Consider the following 24,538-nt stretch of genomic DNA (forward strand, 5'->3'; position numbering starts at 1 on the left):
ACATCAACTGTGCGAAGCCGGCAGGAGGACACACGGCGATTAGCATGAATCCTCACCCAAGGTGCCTTCCCCGTAATTAAACCTCGATTTATCGCCCACTAATTAGCGAGGCTGGCTCACTTAAACACAGACGCAGTCGTCTCTGGAGCCAGGCGCTTCCTGGCGTTCTGGTCTGGAGCTGGATGGGGAGCCCCGTGTGGGGCAGGAGGGAGCCCTGTGGGCTGAGTGCCAGGACCCCTGCTGTGACAGGGACTGGGGTTCCTCAGGCTCAGCCACAGTCCGGCAGGGTCAAGAGGAGCTGCAGGCACAGAGGCCCCCTGCAGGGCCTGGGTGAGGACCATTCCAGATCCAGGGGCGCACAGGGCCGTGCGGGCCTGGGCCCTGCCCACTAATGGCAGGTGCTCAGTCAGGCAGCGGGTTGCGAGGCGGCACAGACGCCCTGCCACACAAGCAGGGGTGCGAGACCGAAGCTCCAGCCCAGGTGGGACTGTCACCAGGAGCAGTGCCCCGAAAGCCTCCCGGCCTTTCACACACTCTAGGACACACCAGGTCCCGAACACACACCTGGGTTTATACTTCCTGCCACTCTGTGGGCAGCTGGGGCAGGCTACATGCTGGCTCTGAGCAAGGAGCCCCGTACTGGGGCACTGTTCCTGCTGGCCCCCATGTGGTGCATGGAGAGGCTGTGCTTGGCGCCTGTCCACATGGCCACGTGCCCAGCCCTCCTCTGCCCCGGTGGTTACTGGCCTCGACGGCCCTGGCAGACCCCTTGACTAATCAAGCAGTCGGACTGCGACATCAAGAGGACAGCCAGAGCTCTGTCCTCCCGCGCGGCCAGCCCACCCAGTGCAGCCCGTCAGCAGGAGAAAATGCCCCCTTGCACAGGAGACATCCACCACCCATGCATCCACAGTGATACCTCACCCGCCAGAGGCTGCACAGCCTGGGATGGGTCCCAGGTGTCCACCGGGGAAATTATATTCCGGTCGTAACTGCAGCCTGACCTTGGGAAAGACACAGCCCCGAGGCCCCCACATATCTTGGAGCCGCCTGTTCACAGCTTGTGCCTCCCTCTGGGGGAGACGAGCTGTGCCTTGGGGGGTGGGGGAGGGCGCAGCACAGGCACCCCTGGGGAGCCAGGCCCCAGGCCCTGGGGCACACCCAGGCCCACGCTGCCCTCTGATAGGAATGAACACAGGGGCTCAGAGGGGGCAGGTGCTCAAGGTGACGTGGCCTGGGGGTTGAAGGGGCCCTGCCTGACCACCTGGCCCAGGTGAGGCCGGAGGCCTCATTTAAGGGAGGCAAGGAAGGCGTGGTGTGCGGCCCGGCAGTTCGCTCACACGCACCTGAGCGAACAGTTCACACGACAGTGTGGACCACATACGTGAGATGGGTGGGCCTTCTGCCCTGGAGATGCTATGACTGATGCAGTCTCTTCTCTGGGCTGAGGGCCAGAGACCCCAGGGGTCACAGTGGCCTGCTCCGTAACCACCCATGGCCATTCCACTTGCCCAACCTGCCCGTGACAACCACAACCGTGGCCAACCAGGCCGTGGAGAGCCCCACCCTGCACCCCCAGCCCTGGCCGCAGGGGCTCTGGGGAGTGAGTGCAGGACCGTCAGCCTGGGCAGGCCTGCCCTGGGAGCCATCCCCCGTCCTCCCTTTACTGGCCCTGGGCTCCTGCCCTCCAGCCACACTGACCAGAAGAAACTACGCATGAGCACCTGTCTGGCCTGTGCCAAGGCCTTTCCTCCTCTCCTGCCACCCAACCATGTGCTGGGCCCCCCCCCCCCTCTACAGCCACCCCGCTTGGTTCCCTGCTGGTCTTGGTGAGGGGGTATGGCGTAGAGGTGAAGAGCCAGCATGGCTGGGCCCCTGAACCACACCGGTTGCTGTGGCTGCACATGAGGCCCAGGCCCACTGGCTGTATCAGGCTTGTCCTCCATGCAGCCCCGACACCTGGCTCCCTCTGGGCTCAAGAGGCAGTAGCAAGAGCCCAGTGGGCAGGATGCAGAACAAACATAAACCGACCACATCACACAAAGACGGCGGGAGAGGGGTGCCCTCCCTGGGGAGGGGTGTCAGGAAGAAGCAGTGTTTATGGGACATGGCTCTGGACATCAAGTTCACAGCCGAGGCTGGGGCACGGTGCTATCCTGGCAGGCAGAGGGAACCCGATTCCGCTTCCTTCCCATCAGTCTGCAGGTACGAGGGCTGGGGGCCAGGGTGGCAGCAGGAAAAGGTCTCTGTCCAGTCTGCCCACATGGCCCTGGCCCCCCAGAGAAAGCACTGTCCTCTGGGCTCTGCTCATCCCTCAGCGTGGTGGGGCCCACACACGGACAAGACAGCAGTGAGTTGCTTTTGAAGAGGTGCAAATGGCCACAAGGAGAGTGGCCATGGGGTCAGCCTGTCCACACCCCTCCTCCCAGTGGGCCCAAGCCATGCCCACCCCTGAGCCAGGCCAGCGGCCCTGGACTGTGGCAAGCTGGGCTGTGAGAGCACACGGTCTGGCCCTGCAAGGATGCCGGCCGATAGCTGGCCAACCGTCTGGCGGTTGTGTCCTGCCCGGGCAGCGGACAGGCCTCCAGCACCGCCATCGGCTCCAAGTGCCGGGCCCTGGTTTCTCCTGGCCCTCCCCACATGGCAGTGCCTCCCCATCAGTGGGCGGGCCCCACCCATGCCGAGCCCAGAGGACTGGGCTGCACAGCAAGTGCTGTGTGGGCTCAGTGCCCAGAGGGAAGCTGGCCCCTCAAAGAGGAGCAGCTCTAAGAGGGGAGCTGAGTGCAGGCTGCAGAGCTGGGCCAGGAGGCAGGTGGCCGGGCCCCAAGGCCTCCCTCCACATCACGGAGTCGGGGCGGCCCCCAGCCCAGGCCTCAGCAGCAGGTCCAGCCCTGGTGCTCTGGCTCCCCCGCCCACTCTGGCCTGTGGGTGGGCCTGCATCCCAGGGCAGGACCCCAGGCTCCTCGGGGAAGCTGGTCCCCGAGGCTGTCGGGGCTGCAGCCAGTGTTCCCGGATCAAAGACCCATCCCTGGGAGAGACTCGTGTGGCGTGGCTGCATTGGGCCATGTTTGCCGTGACACAGAAGAGTGTCTGACACTGTCAGGGTGGCACTGTGAGCTCAGGAGGTGAGACCCAGGTCTGCCTTTCGTTATTGCATCCCCAGAGCCCTGCACGGAGCCTGGCGGGGACTGCTGCCATTTCTCCACCAACCCTAAATCAGCCTGCTAAAGCGCAGCGGTTAGGCTAATCAAAGGTGACAGTGATGCTGCCTCTGAGCTGTGGCTCTGTCTGCCCCAGAAGCCCTTGGGGGGAGGGACAGGAACAGTGGGGGGTGGGGGGTGGTGCTCTGGAAGTGAGATGTACCTGGAGGAGAGGCCGGGCCTAGGCCACCTGGAGAGCAGGAAGCACAGGGCGGGGCGGGGGCAGGGGAGGGGCACTGCGTTGCTCGAGGGTCTGCACTCCTCCAAAATCCCAGGGTGATGCCCTGCCCTCCCAGAGAGGAGCCTCAGGAACTGAGGACTGCCCCACCACCCAGGGTCAGGCCCACACCCGCGGTGAAGGGCGCAGGACCCACACCCGGGCAGGGGAGGGGCGAGGAGGAGGCCTTGGCAGGAAGTTGGCAGCTGCGCCCCCAGCCTGGCTGACCCACGGGACCTATGCAGGTTTCCACCTGTGCCTGGTCACCCACTGTGCCACCCAGACAGGGGTGACATGCCAAGTGGTTCAGGCCCAAGGCTGCTGACTGTGGTCCCTGCCGACTGTCCCCACCATTGCGCACCCAAGGCGCAGCCCACAGTCCCGGGCCCGGCTCGGGCCCACCAGGAACAGCCCCGGGGAGGGCAATGCTGGCCTCCTGCGCAGAAGCAAACCTCAGGGCCGCCAGACACTGCAGGGGATGCCCATCACGGGACGGCTGAAAGCAAGGCGAGTAGTGACCTGGAGGAGAGGCCAGCACGGGGAGGAATGGGAGGAGTACCCACATGTGGCATCACAGGAGGCAGAGGAGAGGGACACAAGCTCCAGTACTGTCACAGACTCTAGCGCTCCTGACGAGGCAGGAGACCCCCCAGTGCCCTGCTCAGCAGCACCGTGACGGGTGCAGGTGGCCAAAAGAGGGGTTCTGGGCCTCCACATGAGGCTGCAGGACACAGGGCAGAGCAGTCTTGGGCTCTACAGGAAAACAGCTGAAGGGAAGGCAGCGTCTCTGGGGTGAGTGGGTGCAGCCGGATAACACTCAGCGCTCTGTGGATGGGGAGAAAAAGCTACACAACACCCGGACAATTCCCAAGATCGAGCACCCAACTGGATCTGTGAGCCTCAGCAGTGCCCCCCAGAGATGGAGACAGGGACGGATGGAGGGCAGGGCCTGAGGAGCTCTGGGGGAAATGAGCTCCCAACCTGGAGTGGGACACTCGATCAAGTGGACCGGTCTGAGAGTGGGCAAGGGGCACTCTCAAACATGCAGGGACTCACAGATGGCTCCCCTACTGTCCCTGGCTCCTAGAGGACGTGCCCTGCCCATGCAGACCCAGCAGAGAGAGGGTCCTGGAGCTCGGGCCAGCAGGAGACAAGGAACCTGCGCTGAGGAAGGGGATCTGGGGAGAGGGCTGGGAACACAATAGGCCCCACTGGGGCCATGGGACCACAGGGACAGGAAGGACTGGGGGACGATTCCAGATGGGCTTGACCCGTGAGTAGGGAACCAGAACCTGACAGAGCGAGGGGCACAGAATGTCTGGGACGACAAGACAGAACCACCACCAGTGGGGACACTACAGAGCAGGAGCAGTGCACCTCGGGGCCCACATGTGAGTGTGTGCGCGCGCACGGGCAGGAGAGAGCCCGAGCCGCGCCTGTCCCTCTGAGCAGGGGCTGCATGGCCTGTGTAATCCACGCTGATGTGGGAGGTGATGCCCCGCCACCACCCTCCGAGACTGTGGGCTGCAGCCCAGGCAGCTGGCTGGGGACCAAGCCTCTGTGGACCTGCCCAGTGGGCACGCGGCCCCCACAGCCACTGGGTTTGGGAGTGTGGGAAGCAGCTTTTGAAACGTCCCTCTGGGACTCGGGACAGAGCCGGCTTTCTTCCTGAAAAGGGAACAAGAACCCAGGGCCAGCACTGAGGTGTCCGGGCTGCAAGGAAGCGATGGAGAGGACGGGTGCTCCACCCTCAGAGGTGGCCTCCCTCTGGGCCTGGTTGTGCCTGCGGTACTTCAGAGTCCGGTGCTCAGGCGCTCCAAAAGCACAGTGGAATGGCGGGAGGAGGCTGCAGGGGCAGGGCCAGGCTGCCGGGGGGTGGGGGCCGGGGTCGGGGCAGACCAGGCTGCCCCGCAGAGGGGGTGCATCTTCCGCTTGCCCAAGAGCCTGGACAAGCGGCTCCCAGCTCAGCTCCAGGGCAGAAGGCAGCCTGTGGGCCCCGACCCAGACCCTCTGCCCACCCTCTCAGCTCTGCACCCCCTGCCTCTGCAGCCTGCGGGGATCCTCGGGCAGAGAATCCCGCCCACCTGGTGGAGGTGCTCAAAGCTCCTTCCCCACGGCCTCCGTCTCCTCAGTGCCCACAAGGTGGCCAGTGGCATGCCGGAAGCGGGGACCATGCTGGCCAGTGGCTTAGATTTGGCCGGCCTGGGTCATGATGGTCAGGGCAGACAGCATGACTCCACCAGGACACTGGTCATTCGAGACAGTCACCTCTCGGCAGTGGGACCAGTCTCCAAAGCAAAACCAGCAGGGGACTGGGCCACCCCTGAAACCAAATCTGAGACTGGACGTCGGGATAAGTGACAAAGCAAGGGCAACACTGGTGACAGGACGAGGTTGCTGCCTGAACTCTGGAGGACAGCACTGTCATCTGCTATGAATGGACCTGAAGGAGTGACAGGCAGGGTGGGATCAAGGTGCCTGTGATGGGCAGAGGGCACGCGAGTCTAGAAGGTCTGGAGGAGAGACACCCCTTGGGGGCCACTGCAGCCATAAGCCTGGAATGTGGGGCCACACGACAGCTGTCTAGGGTGAGGTACTGCACCTGGAGGGGAGTGGGAGCCGAATGTGACCCCCACACCTGAAGGACGCTGGGGGCATGAAGTCAGAGTGTTCTGAGTGGCCCCTGGAGCCCGGCAAAGGCCAGGAGGGCCCTTGCCTCTGTTTGGGCACGGACCCAGGGGTGGCCACGTGTCGGCTACAGAGACCTCTCTGTTTCTGTCCCTTGCAGGCCGGACCCCAGATGGAGCATCAGGAGGCAGGGAGCCCGCAGCAGTGTTGCTGAGCGCCTGCCTGGGCTGTGGTCCCCGCGGTCGGCCATGCTCCTGGGCCTCCAGGCCGGTGGTGGCGGCCACAGGCTCTGCTCGGGCCCAAAGCTGGGCTGCGCTTCCACATTTCCAGGGCTGAATTATTCATGTCTTGTGACTCCTAAACTATTTCAGTTTTATATTTTTAAATATTTAATAATTAGGCATGAAATATTCATGCTATTTTATTAGCAGCTGTGGGAGGTGGCACTGCAGGCCTGTGACTGGTCTGTGTCCGGGTCCCGGCTGGCCTGAGGCCCCGGATGTCCTGCTGGGCCCCCTTGGAGGCCCCACTCCATCCCAAACACAAGCTCAGGGAGGAGCCTGGGTGGCTGGACACAGAGGGGCACATGGCCCGTCTGCCGAGACCCATGCCAGCTGGGTAGCCTCCAGTCCCCAGCTTCCCTATGCAGCACGCAGGGCACGGCAGGCATGTCCCCAGCTGCTGGTTCCAGCGACAGGTGGACGCTGCTGTCCCCTCGCCAGAGCCTTCTGCCACCCAGGGGGATGACTCTGCCTGAACAGCCTGAAGCCGCAGGCCCCCAAGGCATAGTCTCCATTACAAGCCTGTGCCCCCCATGGGGCTGGAAATTGCACGTTTCACACCAAAGAGAAGACGCTCGCCCTGGAATGACATGCAGATGAGCAGCACGCGTGCCCACGGCCAGGCTGCCTGGCAGACGCCGCCTGGGCGAGCTCAGCGCCGGCTCCCCCAGAGGGGCATCTGTGTGATTAACGGCTCACTCCGCAAACAGCCTGTCACCTTGCACAAGAGCAGTCTGAAAAGATACCAGCAATTACAGCCCACCAGATTACGGGGTGGGAGAGTCCCGGGTGACAGGCGGGCACTGACACGACATCACGTTCTCGGGGAGGCTCCCGCCCCCACCACTGGGAACAGAGAGCAGCCGAGGCCCCGAGGACGGCTGTCCCTGAGCGTAGCCGGGTGCCGGGCTCCCGGTCCTGTGGCCCTTTTGGGAGTGAGGGGCCGGCTGGGCCTTGGTGGAAGGCCACCGTCTGTTCCTCGTCTGGGCCTCTGGCAAATGTGGGGACAGGCCCAGCCAGGGAGCAAAGAAGCCAGACACTGCAGCCAGGCCTTCAGGTTGGACAGCCGCCCTGGCCCCGGGGCAGCAGCAGCACTGCTGTGAGGGCCCAACCCCACGTGCCAGGCACCAGTGGGGCACCTCTGGGCCCCCACGTGTGCTGTCTTCATGGAACTCACTACCTCTCACTTATTTTCACTCGTTCTCTGTTGGGTTGTTCACTGGCCACTGCTTCCACGAGGGCGGGGACTGGCCCACACTGCCCACAGCTGGCCCATGTGGAAGGATCTGGAAACACTCAGCCAGTGACTTGTAACTTACTCCTCGACCACCCTGTGAAGTGGTACCACCGTCACTTCCATTTCAAAGACAGGGACACTGAGGACCAGGGTTATAGCCGAGAGACTTGGGAACAGCCACTGGGCCACACTGCCAGGAGAGGAACACCACAGCTGCTCACACCGCAGACCCCAAGACACACCCAGGGAACAGGCTGCCAGACCCGTGGGGGTGCTGGGGGGAGGGCTGTGGCTCTGGGGTATACCACGTGCGAGGAGCGCCATTCGTTTCTGACACGGCTTCCAAGAGCCTGGCACCCTCGAAGGTGACTCCCTCCCTCCCGGAAGAGGGAAGCCTCTCAGAGCTCATCTTTTACTGACAAAGCCACTTTTGAGTCAGTCTGCCTGCTTTTCTGCAAGACAGGAGTTTTAACTGCTCTCACCCCCTCCTTTGAGACAGGCAGTCTATTAAAACTGCTAATGTGCGCAGCAGCGGCGGCCCGAAACACGGTGACTCCTGCCGACGCAGCAGACGAGGAGAGAGGAACCTGAATGGGTTCCGCAGCTGCAGCAGCCTGTGGGGGAAGGGCCTGAGAAGGGGGAGGCTGAAGAGAAAGAGGGGTGCTCGGGGTCTGGGACCCAGCCCTGAGGCCTCAGAAGGTGAGGACCCCGTATCCAGGCAGACCCAGGCCTGGGAGCCTACCTCCCTGGAGGGTGGGGTGGGAGGAGTGAATAAGTTGAAGGGACACAGCACATCCACTAGAGCTGGGGAGGGAATGGACCTTGAGGACGCTCTCTGGGGCGCAAGCACGCCACTATCAGGGACGAACTGCAGCAAGGCCCTTCGCCTGTCTCTAGCCGGGCTCCATCGCAGAGGCACTTGCTGGTTCTAGCACGTAAGGCCCCCTGTTCGTAACTCGCAGTGGCCCAGGGAGGCCCTGCCTGACCACACTGGACCCCGTGTGCACAACCCACCCCGCCATGTCACAGCAGAGTGCAGTGAGGGCGGGGAGAACCCCCGGGCTGTGTGCCCAGGCGGCCCAGCTCCTGGAGCCCCTCCACAGGCCCACAGCGTGACAGTCTGCCCAGGCCGCAGCCTGAGTCCAGGGCCTGGAGTCCCCACCCTGCTGCTCCATGTGCTCCTTCCCCCCTCCCCCCAGCTCCTGGTCACCAGTGAGAGTCAGAGGGAGGGAGTCCCTGTTCCAGTAGGGCGACAAGTGACCATGACGCAGACCAGGGAGGCAGCATCCCCTCCCGATGCCCAGGACCCGGCACGGCTTCCTCTGATGACAGGAACCTGCGGCTGTGAGGAGCTCGGGGACGCTGGGATGGCCCAGGCAGGGCCATGTCATCACGAGGGCAGGCAGCAGGCGCGGAGGTGCCCCACTGGGCTTACAGCACTGGGCCATGAGCCGAGGAACGGGGCCGCCTCTGCACGACCGACACGGCCGGTCTGACCCAGCGGGGCAGGGCACCCCCCACCCCCACGAGCCTCTGCAGGGAGGGGTGCTGGCACGGCAGCCACAGGAAGCTGAGATCAGCCCCTGGGTTTCCAGACACGTCCACTCCGCTGCTGGTGGCAGCAAGTGCAGAGCAGACCCCAGGCTGGGACAAAGTGGACTGTGTGCCTGCATCACCCAGGCTGAGAGGACAGTGACATCAAAGTCCCAGTCCCAGTGGAGGCCACATTCCCACAAGGGGACACACACACAACCACAGTTAAGACAGACGGCAGTACTCCAGAAGGCAGTCAGTGCCACGGGGAACGGGGTGGGGAACGGGGAAGGGACGGCTGTCAGTGGGGGAGGAGACAGCAGTGACTGGGTAACAGGGGTGCGGGACCCGTGTCCTCAAGGGATGAAGGGTCCACATCCAAACTTGCACTACACGCAGATTTTCGGAACCCGGCCTGCAACTGGGCAGGGGAAGACGGCTGCTGAAAGCTGTGGGGGCTCCTGGGCCTCCAGCTGGAGGCCGGCGAACACCCGCCCTGCACGCCCACCCTGCCCCCTCCCTGCACCCCCATGGACGGGAGGCCACGCGGCTTGGGGCCCACAGTCAAAGCACTAGGCACAGATGGAAACACTGCCCAAACAGGAAGCTTCTGCTTATCAAAGGGCAAGCAGCTGGTCAGAAACCGGGAACGTACTTTCACAGACCGCTCACCGAAGCTGGCTGAAGCGCGAGCAAGCACAGAGAGACCTGCTCGGCATCGCCAGCACCGGGGAAGGGCAGCCGAGGGGTGACGCGGTGGCACAGTGGAAGGGCGGCGGATGCAGGGTGGGGCAGCTGCTCTGGAAAACAGCTGGGCAGCGTGTTAAAAGCTCGGACGTGAATCGCCACACAAGCCGGCACTTCCACTCACAGCCCAGAGAACACAGACCCTATGTCCACACACAGACTTGGATCCGAATGCTCACTGCCGTGCTCCTCTCTGCAGCCAGAAAAGGTCCACCAGCCATGCCGCGCATCCAAGGGGACGCCCCCAGTAACCCGGACAAGCGGGTGGTGGCGCACACCACCACACAGGTGAGCCTCAGAGCTGACGCAGAGGCCCGTGTGCTGTGGCTCCTCCTGGGATGTGTCTAGAGGAGACACTGCCAGGGGTGAGGCAGACGGTGGCTGAGGGGCTGCGTGCGGGGCAGGGGGTTGGGCATGTTCTAGTAGCACCGTGTGGGCGTGGCTGCACAGCACCACGTGTCACTGAAACCACTGTACATCAGACGCAGGTGAGGGTCCAGAGTCTGCTTGGTGTTTTTCAAAAGACTATCAGAAGTTTAAAGTTCATAGCAATTTTCTAAAAAGATTCTGTTTATCTTTAGAGAGAGGGGTAGGGAGGGAGACAGAGAGGGAGATAAACATGGATGTGTGGTTGCCTCTCCCACGCCACCTTCTGGGGACCTGGCCCACAACCCAGGCATGTACCCTGACTGGGAATTGAACCCGTGACCCTTTGGTTTCCAGGCCAGTGCTCAGTCCACTGAGCCACACCAGCCAGGACAGTTCGTAGCAAGTCTGAGGAAAGGTACAGACAGTGCCCGCACCCCCGGTCCCCACACGCATGGCCTCCCCAGAGTGGGGCGTCTGGCACAACAACGGACGTGCACTGACAGCCACCGATCCTGGTGCCCACCGTCCACGCCAGGTCCTCGTGGTGCGTGCGTCCTGGGGCAAGACCGTGTGTGCTGAGCTCCCCATGTGTCCACCCTTCACACTGCTGGTCCCTCGATCTCCTCACACTGCCCGGGTCCACCTTTCCCAGAACAACCCGAGTAGGGACCACACAGCTCGCAGCCTCATCAGAGCGGCCTCCGCCACTCACTGGGGTGTGGTTACGGTCCCTCTGTGTCTTTCCATGGCTGACAGCTCGTTTCTTGTCACTCATGGGCAGTGTCCTCCGCCCGCTGGACCACAGCGTGCACGTCTGTCACAGCTGAAGGACGTCTCAGTGGCTTCCAGGCCTTGGTGATCGTGAACTAAGCTGCTGCAAACACCCTGGGCAGGTGTTTGTAGGGACACACGTTTCCACTAGCTGGACCCTACAGTGCGAGAGTGTTCGGCTTCGTAAGAAATCTCCAATATGCCCCTTCAAGGGCGCTGTCTGCACCCCACTGGCAGCAAGTGAGGTTCCCGTGGCTCCAGGGCCCCGGCACTTGGTGCCGTCTGTGCTCTGGTTATTCTGATAGCTGTGCAGTGGCGTCTTACCATTTTGGGGGTTCAGTGTGACCATGCTGATTTGCAGTGCCTGAGAGACACTGAGTAGAGGGGTCAGGCAGCAATGCCGCAGATGGGCTGGCGCCAGCAGGGCTCCCTGTGCTAGCTGTCCAGGCATTGAGGCAGCACGATGTCCCCAGCGTTGCCACCCTGCTGCTGGCTCCCTGCAGACAGCCCTGGCAAGCCCACAGGCTCTCTACCACCGTCTCCAAAACAGCAGAGAGAAGTTGGGGACGGAGGGAGAGGGTGGGCTGGTGCCCACACTAGCGGAGGCCTCCCATGCAGGTGGAGCTGGTGGCCCAGGGCAAGGGGGGTGTGAATCACAGGGCAGGGCCTCCTGGGTCCTCATGCACTGGGAGCAGAGCCAGCAGCACGGGCCGGCACAGCCAGGAGACTGGGCCAGGCTGGCCCCTTGCTCTGTGCTGCCCACCTGCAAACCCAGCAACTAAATGACAGTCTGACTGGAGTCCTGATCACTGGCATTGTCTTCCACCCTGACGTGCAGGACACACAAGCGTGGGGGCGAGGGCAGCCAGGACACACAGCGGCGAAGTACCAGCCGGCTTCCAGCAAAGCCCCACCTGGAAGCAGCCAAGAGTGCAAGGTGCTCTCTCCTGGCGGGCGGGCCTGAGACCCGCTGGGGACAATGCCAGCTCCGACACACAGCAGCAGGCTGACCCAGGCTGCCAGCCTTGCCTGCACCATGGGGATTCGGCTGACCTTGGCGGGGCCGTGAGGCCTGGGGCAGATAGACACTGGAGCGCCAGCCCGCTCCTGCCTGCGGCCAGTGCCCACCTGGCAACAGGCGCAGCCCATGTGCCCCTCTTGTACTCTCTGCCAGCAGGACAGGGGCTGCCCACCACAGCCTTGCTGGGCCCTCTGAGCTGCCCCTGGGCCTGGCTGCACAGACAGTCCCCCTTCTCAGAGGGGAAGGCTGGGGCTCGGAGGGCACAAGCCCTTCCCAGGCTGCCCAGTTGGTAGGTGGTGGGTGGGACTGGCATCTGGACCCTCAGGCCCTTGGCAACTCCCAGGAAGACTCGGCCCCGGCTCGCCTGCCCCTCCCAGAGTTGGGACCCCACCTGTGAAGGTGGGTGTCTCCGTCCTGCATGGGACACACTGGGGCACAGCACCGGTGCAGCCCCCCACCAGCAGAGCAGGCTCTGCATGACAGACGAGCTCCTGGCAGGTCCAGACCTCTGGGCAATGAAGACCACAGCTATCACTGTGACCACATCAGATCACACACCCACACCCTGTGGTCAGCCTGCTGCCAGGGCGGCGGGGACTGAGGCCGCACTGCTGGCCAAAGAGCAGAACCCTGGAGGCCATCCCAGCGGCTCCTGAAGGGAAGGTGACGGGACCAGAGCCCCAGGGGCCCCAGGGTGGGAGTAGTGCCCCGCAGATGGGGCCTCTGCAGGGAGGCTCCGCGTGTCCCCGAGAAGAGGTGCTGCCGCACGAGCCTGTGCCCGGGGCGTCTCCCCACCCCGTCCACACACAGACACAGGGAGGCAGACAATTCATTCACTACCAAACAAGGCACACAAAACCTCTCAAAGGCCCTTTCTTGAACTTGACAAAATAAACCTAAAATTCACTTAGAATAATAAACAAGTTAGGAAATCTTTGACTTAAAAAAAGTAATGCCTGCTCTACCAGATACTAAAACATTTTAAAGTTAAAATTACTAAAAATATGGTACAGATAAGTGAAGTTAAAAAGCCAGAAAACACAAACACAGATCCAACGTGGTAAAGATGAGGACACGCTAAAAATTACCAGGCCAGTGAGAGCTGGATGACAAGCGTCCCCGGGGGGATGCTCATGGTCCAGGAGACGACCTGTCTGCACTTGGCCTTGAGCCACAATGTCAGAATAATTTCCACGTAGATCACATCTTCAGGCAGAGAAAAAAAAAAGCCAAAAAATCCCAAAGAAAATAGGATTATTAATAAAATGACTAAAGGACTTTCTGAGCTTAAAAGTAATAGGATGAACAGATAAGACTGTGAACGAGCTGCAAGCCTCGGGGGAAATGGGAGGAAGAGGTGAGGGAGCTCCGGCTGGAGGACTAGGTTCTGGGAGAGGAAGCAGCGCGCTCCTCCTCACGGATGGTCTGGAAAACGCAGGTCGACACCAGGCAGACCTTCACTTACCACCTAAAAGGCTGTGCAATGAAGGGGACACGCTCTGGCGTGTAGTCTGTAAGGGTGGGCACAGACACGACAGCCACCCCGTCCCCCTGGACGGTTAGTTCCCAGCTCAGCCTGCGCCCGCTGGTCTGTCCTTCTCCTGAGAGAGTGGGGGGAGGCCCTCCCTGAGGCCGGGTACCCCCTCCGGTGGGTGAGTCCGTGCCCAGGGGGGTGTGCCAGCTTGCCTTTCCACTCACCCCCCGTCAGAGGACACTGGGCTGGCAGCAGCTCCTGGTAACCGAGCGATGCTGCTCTAACAGGCTGTGAGTGCCAGTCTGGGGAAGAGGAACATACACATTCAACCCTGTCCCCCACCGAGGGTGTGGATAACCCTGGAGAGAGTGCTCAGCCAGCCAGGAGGGCAACAGACCACAGGCGGGAGCCTCAAGCTGCAGCAACACCAAGGTGAGCTCCCTGCGGCACCCCAGTGGGTGCGAGGACCGACGTGGTGGCCCACGGACGCACGGCCCCCCCTCACCCCCACCTCCTCTGCCTCCCAGCCTCCACGGCGCATGGTTCTCAGGACCCAGATTTGAGCCCAGGACCTTCACTTGGGGGAGACTGAACAGAAATGGTGTTGTGCTTTGCCCTCCAGCGTCCAAGTGTCTGTGGCTGGCAGGTGACATGGTACACGTGCATGTCACACGCACGTGTGTGGCACATAGATACGTGACTCTGAGAAAACGGGGACCCCGAGGGCCCCCCCCTCTGCGCTGGTGGACACGCTTTTCTCTGCACATTCCGAGTACTCTTCTCAGGGCAGGGCCTGGCAACTGCGAGGCTTCTAGTGAACCAACACCAGGGGCCCCTCCCCTGGAGGTGACACACACTGTCCCAGAGGTCACTGCCCTACTGGAAACACACAGCATGTGCGGCAGCGGCGTTGGGGCCTCTGAGCCAGGCCTGTGCTGGGTGCTCAGGCCCGTGAAAGGGGCCCGTTCGCATGGAGTGCTGGACTTACTCCTGATCGATGGGCACCGGTAAACTGCTAAATGATACCAATTTGTTCTGGGGTCTGAGAGGACTCCATTTGGCCAGTGGCTTCTCCACTTCGGCCTGAGTTACCTCCTGCTGCTCTGCAGACCCAGCCACTAGACCTGCTGCCCAGCCCCTCCCATTGTGGACTGGCAACCTGCACTGGGTGGGCAGATGAACAGACAGACGCCCGAGCTGCCCCAGTGGCCATCAAGGAAGGTGAGGATCCTACCTGTCACCTCCTTGGATGAGGGCAGACAGGAAGCCTCCAAGTCAGCCGGCATGGGGCCGCCTCTCTCCAGGGCGCTCACCAGCTTCCGCAGCCGCTCGCACTCCTCCTGCAGCCGGGCCTTTTCCTGGCGGAGGCACTGCCGCGCCTCGCTGGCTGGGTTCGCGCTCATGTGCAGCACCTTGGTCTTGCTCTGGTCGTAGTCGCCCTACAGGAGCACAGGGCGGGGGAGCCAGCGTCAAGACGCAGGAAGCAGATGGTGAACAGCGAAGAAGCGCTGCACGGATGCAGCATGGGAGCCAGGACCCTCTCGGGACAGACCCGGCACCAGCCCCACCCACGAGCCACAGTGCCGCCCCACACCTGCAGGAGTAAATGGGAAGAGAGAGCGAAGAGTGGACCTGCCCCTCACGCCTCTGCAACACTGTCCTCGGCGCACGAGTCCCTCCTCTCAGTCCTGCCTGCCAAGTGTGCAAACGGACTGGGAGGGACGTCTCTCACACACCCTACTGGCGAAGGGTCGGACGACCGGGGCCCTGCCAGCCTGCAGGGCCACCCTCAGCAAGCCTCTCCCACCCTGGCTCACGGTCTTTAAGAGCAGGGCCCATGGACTGAAAGTACCCTCAGTCACAGAAAACGCAAGACCCTGCCTCCCACGCAGGCCCCACGCACAGACCAGTGCTGACACACTGCTGCACACTGCGTGAGGCCCCCGAGCCCTCGGTCTCTCCCGGGACCCGGGTGACTTCCGGTCTGGCCTCTTCCCACTTCTCGGGCTGTGGCAGTTTCTGCAGCTTCCCTCGTTCCGGACGACTAGACCGGAAGAACTGCTGCGCAGGGTCGTGGGTGTGGGGGGGAGGCCCCACGACCCCCAGAGGGCATGGCTCTGGACAAGACACCACTGCACATGCTGGCCGGGCCCAGGGGCTTGCAGATGCCCATACGTGCAGCGTAAGTTCTTGGGTCTGGCCCTGGCCCCTGCCACGACCAGCGGGCCCACCACACATCGCAGGCTCCTTGGCCTGGCACATCCTGTTGCCACCGTATCCCGGCTTGTGTGCTGCACCCAGCTGACCAACCTCCCTGCTGCTGGGGGCCCAGCACAACTGCCCTTTGAACTGGCTGCCCTGTGGCCCCCTAGGGCACCCACTGCACCACATGTCCATCTCCCCATGGAGGCCGTGAACGCCTCCAGGTGGAGATGCTGTCCTACCTCCGGGGGACATGGCAATGTTGTCCTGGCCCCTCATGAGCCCCGAGTGGTAGCTGAGACTTGTGGGCTCTCGGTGGGGAAGCGAGGGGTGGGGGAAAGGTCTGCTGAAGCTTCCTGGCAGAGATACGCCCGCCTGCCAGGTGACACGGAAGCCAGAGCCTTGCTAGCACCCTGGTCACAGAAGAATCAGCCTCTGGTCACTCCCTCTGCCCCATGCGGCACTACAGCCGAGCCTGACCTCACTGTGAAGATGAGGACGAGAAGGCCACAGAGGCAGGAGCCTGGCTTGGATGGGGAATGGGGGGTGAGGGGTGCCCTTGTGAACCACTGGTTGGGCCTGGGTTGAGGCTTGGGGCAGCCAAGCACAGCCTTCAGCCGAGTCCACAGGCTGCCCACAAACACTGCTCAGGGGAGCAAGGGGCATCTTCTAGTCTGCCGGTCCCAGGTCCTGGCAAGTGGAGCCCTACAGAACCAGGCCACGAGGACACTGCCACATGCCTTGTGAGCACAGCCTGTGGCGAATCCACTCTGGACTGAGTGCCCGCTCTCTGCTCTTGGTCTCTGCTCAAATGGAAGGGCGAGCTACAGGCAGAGTCTGCTGGTGTCACACGCCAACCCGCTCAGCTCCTGCCCGAGGACTGGCCTCTGATGTGGGTGCCTCACTTCCAGGACATGACCAACATGTACCCACAAGTGAAAGCCACTCCCTTTCCCTGCCCTGCTCCTGAGCGTGAAGGGCAGAGGTGGCCCTGCTGATGGCGACCAGAGCTGAGGCTGAGCCTCCACCCCCACAAGCAGCCACAGCGGAAGGCTCCTGACCACATCTCCACACCCCCCAGCCCACAGGAATTTGGGGGAGAAGGTCACCTTGTGCCCACTGCCCCCAGACGCCTCCTGGTGAAGTCCCCCACCATCTCTAAGCCAGTGTGGTGTGTGGGAGGCCTAGGCCCTCGCATGTCCAGCCTGCCTCTTGTGTGCATGCCTGAGGCCCCACAGGGACACATGGATGGGCCTCCCTGGGGTGAAAGGCCCCACAGAGAGGCCTGTTCCTGCAGCCACCCCAGGTGATCAGCCCAGCAGGCCCACTTGCCTGAAATCTAGGTGAACACACCCAGGAGAGACCAGCGGAGAGACCGGGTGGGGGGGAGACTGCTGCTGTTTCAAGCCACAGAGTTCTGGCAGTTTTGCCACCAAGTACCAGGAAACCACAGCAAACCTCCAGCAGAGGCTCCATGGGAGGTGAGATGGGTACCATGCTGCAGGCCACTGAGCACCTCCTGGTCCCAGCCACATGGGGAGAGACTCCTTGGGGGCCCAGACCAGTGCATTCGGGACTCTCCAAGGTTAGAACAGGGTGGGCGCCATGCTCCAGCTGGCTCACAACGGTGACAGGACTGCTGTGCTGCTGTCCCTCCCAGGGACGGGTGCAGCGCATGGCCTGCTGCGGGAGGGGTGGGGGCCGAGCATCCTCTTCTAACCCCACTGCACTGGCTGCTCCACTTGCAGGACAGGGGGGGCACACAGTGCCAGTCACTGAAGGATGAATGGCAGCCACTGACGTGGACTGAGCCAGGGTGTGGCTCCCCTTCCCTCGGGCGTGGTGGCGAGGAGAGGAGCGGGCCTCCCAGTGCTGTCGCCCGCCTGCTGCGGATGCAGGGGTACGGTGCCTGTGCAGGAGCGCCATGGGGGCTGCCCGAGCAGGTGAGCAAATGGGGGACGAGTGGAAGGCCCTGCTGCAGGGCAGCTTCCAGGAAAGGAGAGGAGATGGCTGAGCTGCTAAAAATGCGTTGCCTTGTCTGATCCACAGCCAGGGGAATGCTGAGAGGTGGTGGGAATCCGAGAAGGGAAAGCTCCGAGTCCCCTCTGAAGTGTGGTGCAGTGACCAACCTAACTTGAATGTCTCCCTGCCGAGGGTTCGAGCCAGCGCCCGCTAATGAGCACAGAGAAGCACCGGGGCGGGGCCTGCGTGGCGCCAGGTGCTCGATTCTGAGGAGAAGGCAGTGGGGGTGCTGTCTCAAGTCCAGAGAGGGCACGGGGCTCGCCCAGGACCCCAGCACCTTGGGGCCGGCTGGGTGGGCATGTGCAGAGGCTGCTCCCCACCCCCAAGCCCCCCGTGGCGTGGATTTCTTTCCTTGCTCAGATTCTTCGCAAGCCTGGGTTGATGGCTGTGTCCCTTTGCATCCCAGACTACGAGCAAGCGTCCCAAGTCCATGGGGACGCAGTGGGTAGCAGGCAGCACCTGCCTCACCCCGGTCACACCCACGTACTGCCTCTAACTTGCTGGTGCCCTGAGGCCTCCTGTGGGCGCCAAGCCTCAGCTTCCCTTCTGCACAGGACAGAGGCTGGAGATCTCCACCTTTAAGGAGCTTTCGGGCTCTCTGCTCAAAACACGAGGACAGAGGACAATCCCAAGAGACCCCTGCCTGGCCTGTGGCTGGACCTGCTGCAGAGCGACCACAGCCGTCCCCAGGACAGGCGAAGGAGACGCAGCCCCTGGCTATACCCCTGGGGCGGACGCCTGCCTCCCTGGGCCTGCTGTGCATACTAACAGACCCTGCTGGAGAGGCAGAGACGGGAAGAGAATTAAAAAGCACAGTTAAATAACCACCCATCCTCATGCATATTTATAAGTCAACCAGCCTCAAGCCTGAATCAATATCTCTCTAGGCTGAAGGAAGCACAGCTAGGGAGCAAGGGGGGTAGGGCAGGAGAGCAGGCGCTCTGGGGTACTCCCCAGTCTGGAGCAGGCCCAGCTGGACCTCCCAGATGGGGCTGTGCAGCCCTCCCAGGCCCCAGACACACTGGCCTTGTTTCCCTGCCACACCTTCGAACTATGGGGACCCACACGGGCCCAGGGCAGCTGCCCTGTGTTGGGTGGGTCCCTCCGGTGCTGGCCTCCAGCCCTGCATGCCTTATGGCCTGGAGCGGGCGTGCCTGACTGGGTGCTCAGTGGGCCGCAGGACACTCCCTGCTCTGGAGCCATGAACACATGTCAGGCCCAAGGAAAGCACCGGGACAGCCTCCTGCCCCTGCTCCAGCGTCCCTTCCGCACGCAGAGGTGTGGGTGCTGAGAACACAACAGTGTCTTCCTCCATCTCCTTCTGAACCACCTGCTGTACCCTCGGCTCTGGCAGCCCCAGCGGCAGCTGCAGGGACAGGCAGACAGAAGACCGAGATGCCTGGGGGCTGGTCAGCGGGTGTGCCTCTACGTGGGAGGGGACGGCAGAAATGCTGGGTGATTCCTGCTCAGACCTGCAGGGTCCCCACCAAGCAGATGCAGGGGACCCTGCAGATATTCCCATCCTGCAGTCTGAGCTGGCCCGGCTCAGCGGCCCTGAGCTGCGCTGTGCGATGGGGCTGCTCCTTGGGCCTCTGAGCCCAGGCGATGGCCTCCCTGTGCAGGTGGGGGGGCAGGGAAGAGGGCGCAGAGCCTGTCATGCAGCGTGGCCACCCATCCGTCCACTATCTCCTCCCACGCCAAGTAAGGCCACCTCGCTGGCCCGCACGCTCTCATTCAAGACCGGTAACCTCATGCGCTAACAGACGGGAGAGCCAGTGCAGCCACTCACAGGTGGCACTTGTCCTTCAGAAGGTGGACTGAGGGGGAGGGGAGGCAGGCGCAGCTGTGGCAGGAAGGAGGAGACCCTAACTGTCAGTGGGGCTGGACAGCCCTGCTGGCCCTGCGCCCCTGCCATTGCCCTCTCCCAGGCCTCACAAGGTGGGTCAGATGGGTGGCAGCTTTGGGAGAATGCCGGTGGTGGGAGAGCGAGGATGGGGGATGGGGGGTGGCCGCTGGTGACTGTGATGACCCCTGGCTTGGCTGCCCAAGCTTCTCACCCACCTACCACTCCCGCCACCAGCTAGACCCTTCCCTGAGCTCCATCCCATCAGGGCCTCGCACACATGGGCATCCACAGGGCACCAGCCACCACCCAGGCACTCGGGCCAAGTTTGTCCTGGGGGAAGTGCATCTGTATGTGCTTGTCCTGAGCAGTTGAGGCCACTGTTACTATCCTCCTGTTCCCCCCAACCTGTCATTCCACAACAACGTCACTGGGCCTGCCAGCTGAGGGAGCAGCGTCCCTTCTAATCTGTGCAGGTGAGCAGAAGCCCCTGCAATCAGCCAGCCCCCGCTGCCAGTGTCTCCCCACTGCAGGGCGCAAACATGGCTGGCAGGCTGGCAGCCTGAGCCCACCCTGCCCAGGCCAGTGAGAGCTGCCAGGGCCAGTGGGCACTTGACTGTTCTAGAACCTGCCATGGAGAGCCCCAAGGGCTCTCGGAGGCCAAGGTCGCCTGTCCTCTCTGAGCCGGTGGAGACTGGGAGCACAGGGTCCCTCCCAAGTCCTCCCCTAGCATTCTTTCTCTTGTGCTCCTCCCCCCCTCCGTGGACTGGCCCATCTGCAGTTGAGTCTGTTTCTGTCCTCCCACAGAGCACAGGCTCACGGAAGTCAGGCCCGGCTGCCTCACCTTCCGCTGGGCCCCACGTGAGAGAGGCACCCACTCAGTGTGGCCCTGCGACAGCTGGTTGGTGTCACCCTGGGGCCCCTGAGGAGATGGAAAGACCTTTACATCTAAAACGACTGCTCCGTGTTATTTGTCACACCCGGTTTCTAGGTCTGCAAAGCACTATTTCCCCAGCTTTTCTCTAAGTACTTTGCAAGGACCACATGCAGATAAGGAAAGGTGTCCCGGCTGCAGTCTGAGACACCCAGTCTGGGAGTGGCACTGGGGTCCAGCTGCCAGGGTGGCGGTAGTGCTGCTCACAGAGCCTCGTTCCTTTTAGACCCTCAGCACCGCCTGCGGCCGGGAGGATGGACCGCTCCCTGAGTCAATGGTGAAAGACCCCCAAGGGAGTCGCTGTGGGCCCCTTGGGGACACCAAGCAGCCTCCTCTGCCAGTGAGGGCTGGGCCAGTGGGCTGGGCCAGGGGCCCACGACGAGGCCTTCGGGCACCAGCTCGGGGCCCAGGAGATGAGATGGGGCTTAATATTCAGGACACGCCGCTCTTCTCATAAGAAATGAAAAGAAATCAGCGCCTGTGGAAATTTCTACACAAACGCACATCAGCGCACCAGCCTTTTCAGTCTCGGCGTTAATAAACATGAGGAGCCTGCTGCCACCTCGGGGGTGGGGGTGCTGGGCTCTCTCCCTCTTCGAGCGCCCCACTTCTCCACGGCACTTGGGCGGGCAGGCAGGCCCAGGCTGGCTGCTGCAGCAGGACACAGGCTGTGGGGGCGGGACGAGCCCACGTGGTCACCACAGGGCAGGTTGCACATCTGGAGCCAGGTGTGACCATCAGGTGGTGAGGCCAAAGGACAGACCTGCCGCCGCCTGAACAGGTGCAATGCGGCACAAGAAGCGTGCGGGACACACACAGCGCAGGCGAGGCTGGGAGGGCTCTGCGCAGGTCTGGACACGGGATGGGCGTGTGGCGTCCCGGGGTGTCCCCCAGGCAGACGCCTGTCTTCACATGCCACAGAATCTCGTGAATGCAAAACTGCCGCGGGGACGAGGTGCGCTGGCCCTTAAGTCCCTGTACAAACAAACAAGAGCTGCCGGGAAAGCGCTGGAGCAAAGAGTCTGGGGCACGTGGACCCAACGAGCCTGGGACAGCGAAGGCCTCGGTGAGAGCCACCATGACAGGAGGCAACCGAGGATGGGGAAGATGCAGGGACAGACACGGCACACAGGACCCCGTGCAGGGATGCAGGCGTGGGGTGGGCGCTGAGAGCCTGCGAGGAAAAGACCAGCTTCCAGGGATGGTCTGGGCAACCAGGACCACCTCTTCAGAAACAGACGAGGCCAGGCTTCCTCTGTGCACATCAAAGCCACAGGCTGCAGTGTGAGGTGGGAGCTGCCCCACAGCCAGGAGAAGGCCAGAGAGGCTGCTCCACACCTTGACCCCGGAAGGTGAGAACAGGATCTAAAGCCCGGAAGCCCCATCCCCACCAAAAAAGCTGCGGGAACACTGAAAAAACAAATACCTCTCCTTTGGCAAAAGACACATCAAAGTCCAAAGACAAATGACAAATTGCGAAAATATATTCACACCTTACAAGAAAATGAGCCCAACTCATTTAATATACAAAGAGCTCCAAGAAATCAACAAGAGGACCCCCCCCCATCTGTTTGGAGAGCGGACCAAGGACATGAACACACACACTCACCAAAACACCCCTGGTCACATGTGCAACAGAGGGCTGAGCAGACAAGCGCCCTGGACTGCCCTGGAGCACACGGGACCAGCAGCACCCGGCGAGGTGGTGGGAGCAGGGCGCGCTCGGGGCTCACTGGAGCAGCACTGTCCTGGGGGCACTGGGCAGTATCTCCCCAGAGCCTGCTGGGGCCCCACGAGCCCACTGTCCCTGGAAATCTCCCCACGCAAACTCCTACCCGGGAACATAGGCACTGGGGACACCCTCCTGGTCCTGTGTGGTCACGGGAGGACACGGCTGCCCCCTGTGGGTGGCAGCTAGCTACACAGGCAAGGGCACAGCCATGGGCCTGCATGGACTGACAGAGAAGTGTGCCTGATGCACTGTGTGACAAAGATGAGGTACAGAAGGGTTTGCCAACGGGGTTCCCGGGGAGTTCCGGAGGGTGGGCAGCAAGGACATGTCAGAATAGGAGAAGCAGCGGCCAGTCTGGGGACGCATCTCTGCAAGCACGTGCACAGCATGTTTTCTGCACACGGCCTGCAAGTCCCCACCCAGCCTAGGCGTGATCAGGGCCCCTCACTTGGCAAGGGGAGCTGGGATGCGGGCTGAGTGTCTGAGCGAGGTGGAAACACGCCCAGACGCACTTCCCCCAGAGCACCGTGCGCAGACTGCCCGTGGCTGGTGCCCGTGTGCACCCATGCCAGTGCACACCGAGATCACTGGTGGGGCCAGGCCTGCGGCTGCTGCAGTCTAGGTGCCCTGGCAGACCCCCCCCATTGGCTCTGGGAGCTGGGCCATGTGGGGTGTGGGCCACGACTGGGGCACTCGGGCAGTGCTTGGTCTCGCCCCATCCAGATCTGGGTCCTCCCTGATGGTGGCAGGGGGAGGCGGAGGTGGGGGCAGTAGCCTGGTCTGCAGGGCTCACCCAGATGCCCCAGACATTCAGGGCAGACATGGAATCAAAGGGCACCATGGGCCTGGACCTCTGCTGGGGAAGACGGAGGCCCAGCTGGGGGCAGTGAGTTGGGGACATGAAGGTGTCACCTACCAATCACTGGTTTCTGCGCCCCTGGGCTGCTTCATGGGCAGAGGGGATGACAGCGCCCCGTATCAGCGCCCGTGAGCTGTCTGTGAAGGTGCCCAGCAGGGCCATGCCTGCACGGCGCTCAGTGCACACAGACAACGAGCCGGCCCATGGTGCCTCGAGGGGATCTGCGGCAGTGGCCAGCACCTCTGGCCATGGTATAGCCGGGGACACAGTCAGCTGAGCAGCCCTGCTCACAAAGAGACACCCTCAGAGCTACAGCGGACCCTGGGGGGCTGGAGCCTTCCTCACCCAAGGGAGCCTGCCCCACACCCCAGCGGTGCCTCGCACCGTGGCCTGCAGGCTCTGTCCCTCCAGAACCAGCACCCGGAGGTGCAGACAGTAGATCATTTAGAAACTGCCTGCCCCGTAGGGGACAGGACACGCACGAGGGCCTGGTCAGCAGCTGCAGGCCTCATGGGGAGCAGGCAGAGCCCCACGGGCCCCTGCAAAGCAGAGGGGAGGCCAGCTGTGGGCTCAGGGCTCTAGGCTGGTGAGGACAGGTGGGTCAGGGAGGGAAGTGGTATCTAAGCATGGACGAGTTTGTCTCTGGGGGCACTGGGCTGGGTGACAGGGACCGGTGGGGGCTGGAGGTCGTCACAGCACTGATAGGGAGAGGGCACTGAGGTGAGAGGAGCGGCGGAGTGCCGCTCCCCCGCACTCAGGAGAGGGAAGGAGGCAGAGCCCCAGGAGCCTGTGATCGCCCAGTGCCGCCTGCCTGGTGACGCAGGGACGGGACAGTCTCCCCGGGCACCGTGAACCTTCTGCTCACAGGGAATCCGACAATTTTCCACCCACTCCGTTTCCAAAACAGCTACACTGGTTTAAAACGTCACTGGGCTGCAGTCTGGTCTCTTCCTGAGTGCACTGCAGGCTAGCTGGGGCAGCAGGGCCTCCAAGGGGTGGTGGCCAGGCGGGGCGCCCACCTGCTTGCGCGAGCAGCAGGCCTGGGTAGCGCCGAGGACAGCAGGCGTGGGCGCCAACGCCAGCGATGAATTATGCTCAATCACATGCGTGCCAGAGCATTTCAGGGAAGGTGCAGATGTTTGCAATTTGCTTTAAAACGCATCCGACACTCGGAAGGACAGGGTGGGTGCTGAAGCTGAGGGTGTCCCACAGCAACCCTGGCAAAGTGGCCAGGTGGGAACAGGCGGTTCAGGTGAGCTGTCCCGGCTGCTGGGGTTTCCGATACCTCCCACGGCGCTGTGGGACAGGCGGTGGGCTCCACCACCGGCACCCAGGACGTGGCACGGCTGGCACTCGCACGGCCCAACTGCTGGGGAATGTTGAGACCGCGAGGCCCTGTACTGGCCCCAGCCCCAGGGGTGCTTGGGTTGTCTTCCTTTGAGAGCATGTGCAAGTCCCACTCTGCCTC

General features: G+C 62.7%; 1 protein-coding gene across 7 annotated transcripts in view; it reads right to left on the reverse strand.

Annotated features, from left to right (window-relative positions):
- Positions 1 to 24,538, reverse strand: part of MAD1L1 (mitotic arrest deficient 1 like 1) — a 171,325-nt gene that overhangs the window by 14,464 nt on the left and 132,323 nt on the right. For all 7 annotated transcript variants that reach the window (XM_037137887.2, XM_037137888.2, XM_037137889.2 and 4 more), the window contains one exon: positions 14,713 to 14,917. In XM_037137887.2, coding sequence (XP_036993782.2) covers positions 14,713 to 14,917 — 205 coding nt within the window. The remainder of the gene's footprint in view (positions 1 to 14,712; positions 14,918 to 24,538) is intronic.

Source organism: Artibeus jamaicensis, unplaced genomic scaffold (genome assembly GCF_021234435.1).
Source record: "Artibeus jamaicensis isolate MK-2021 breed Jamaican fruit bat unplaced genomic scaffold, CSHL_Jam_final scaffold_3151, whole genome shotgun sequence".
Lineage (NCBI taxonomy): Eukaryota > Metazoa > Chordata > Mammalia > Chiroptera > Phyllostomidae > Artibeus > Artibeus jamaicensis.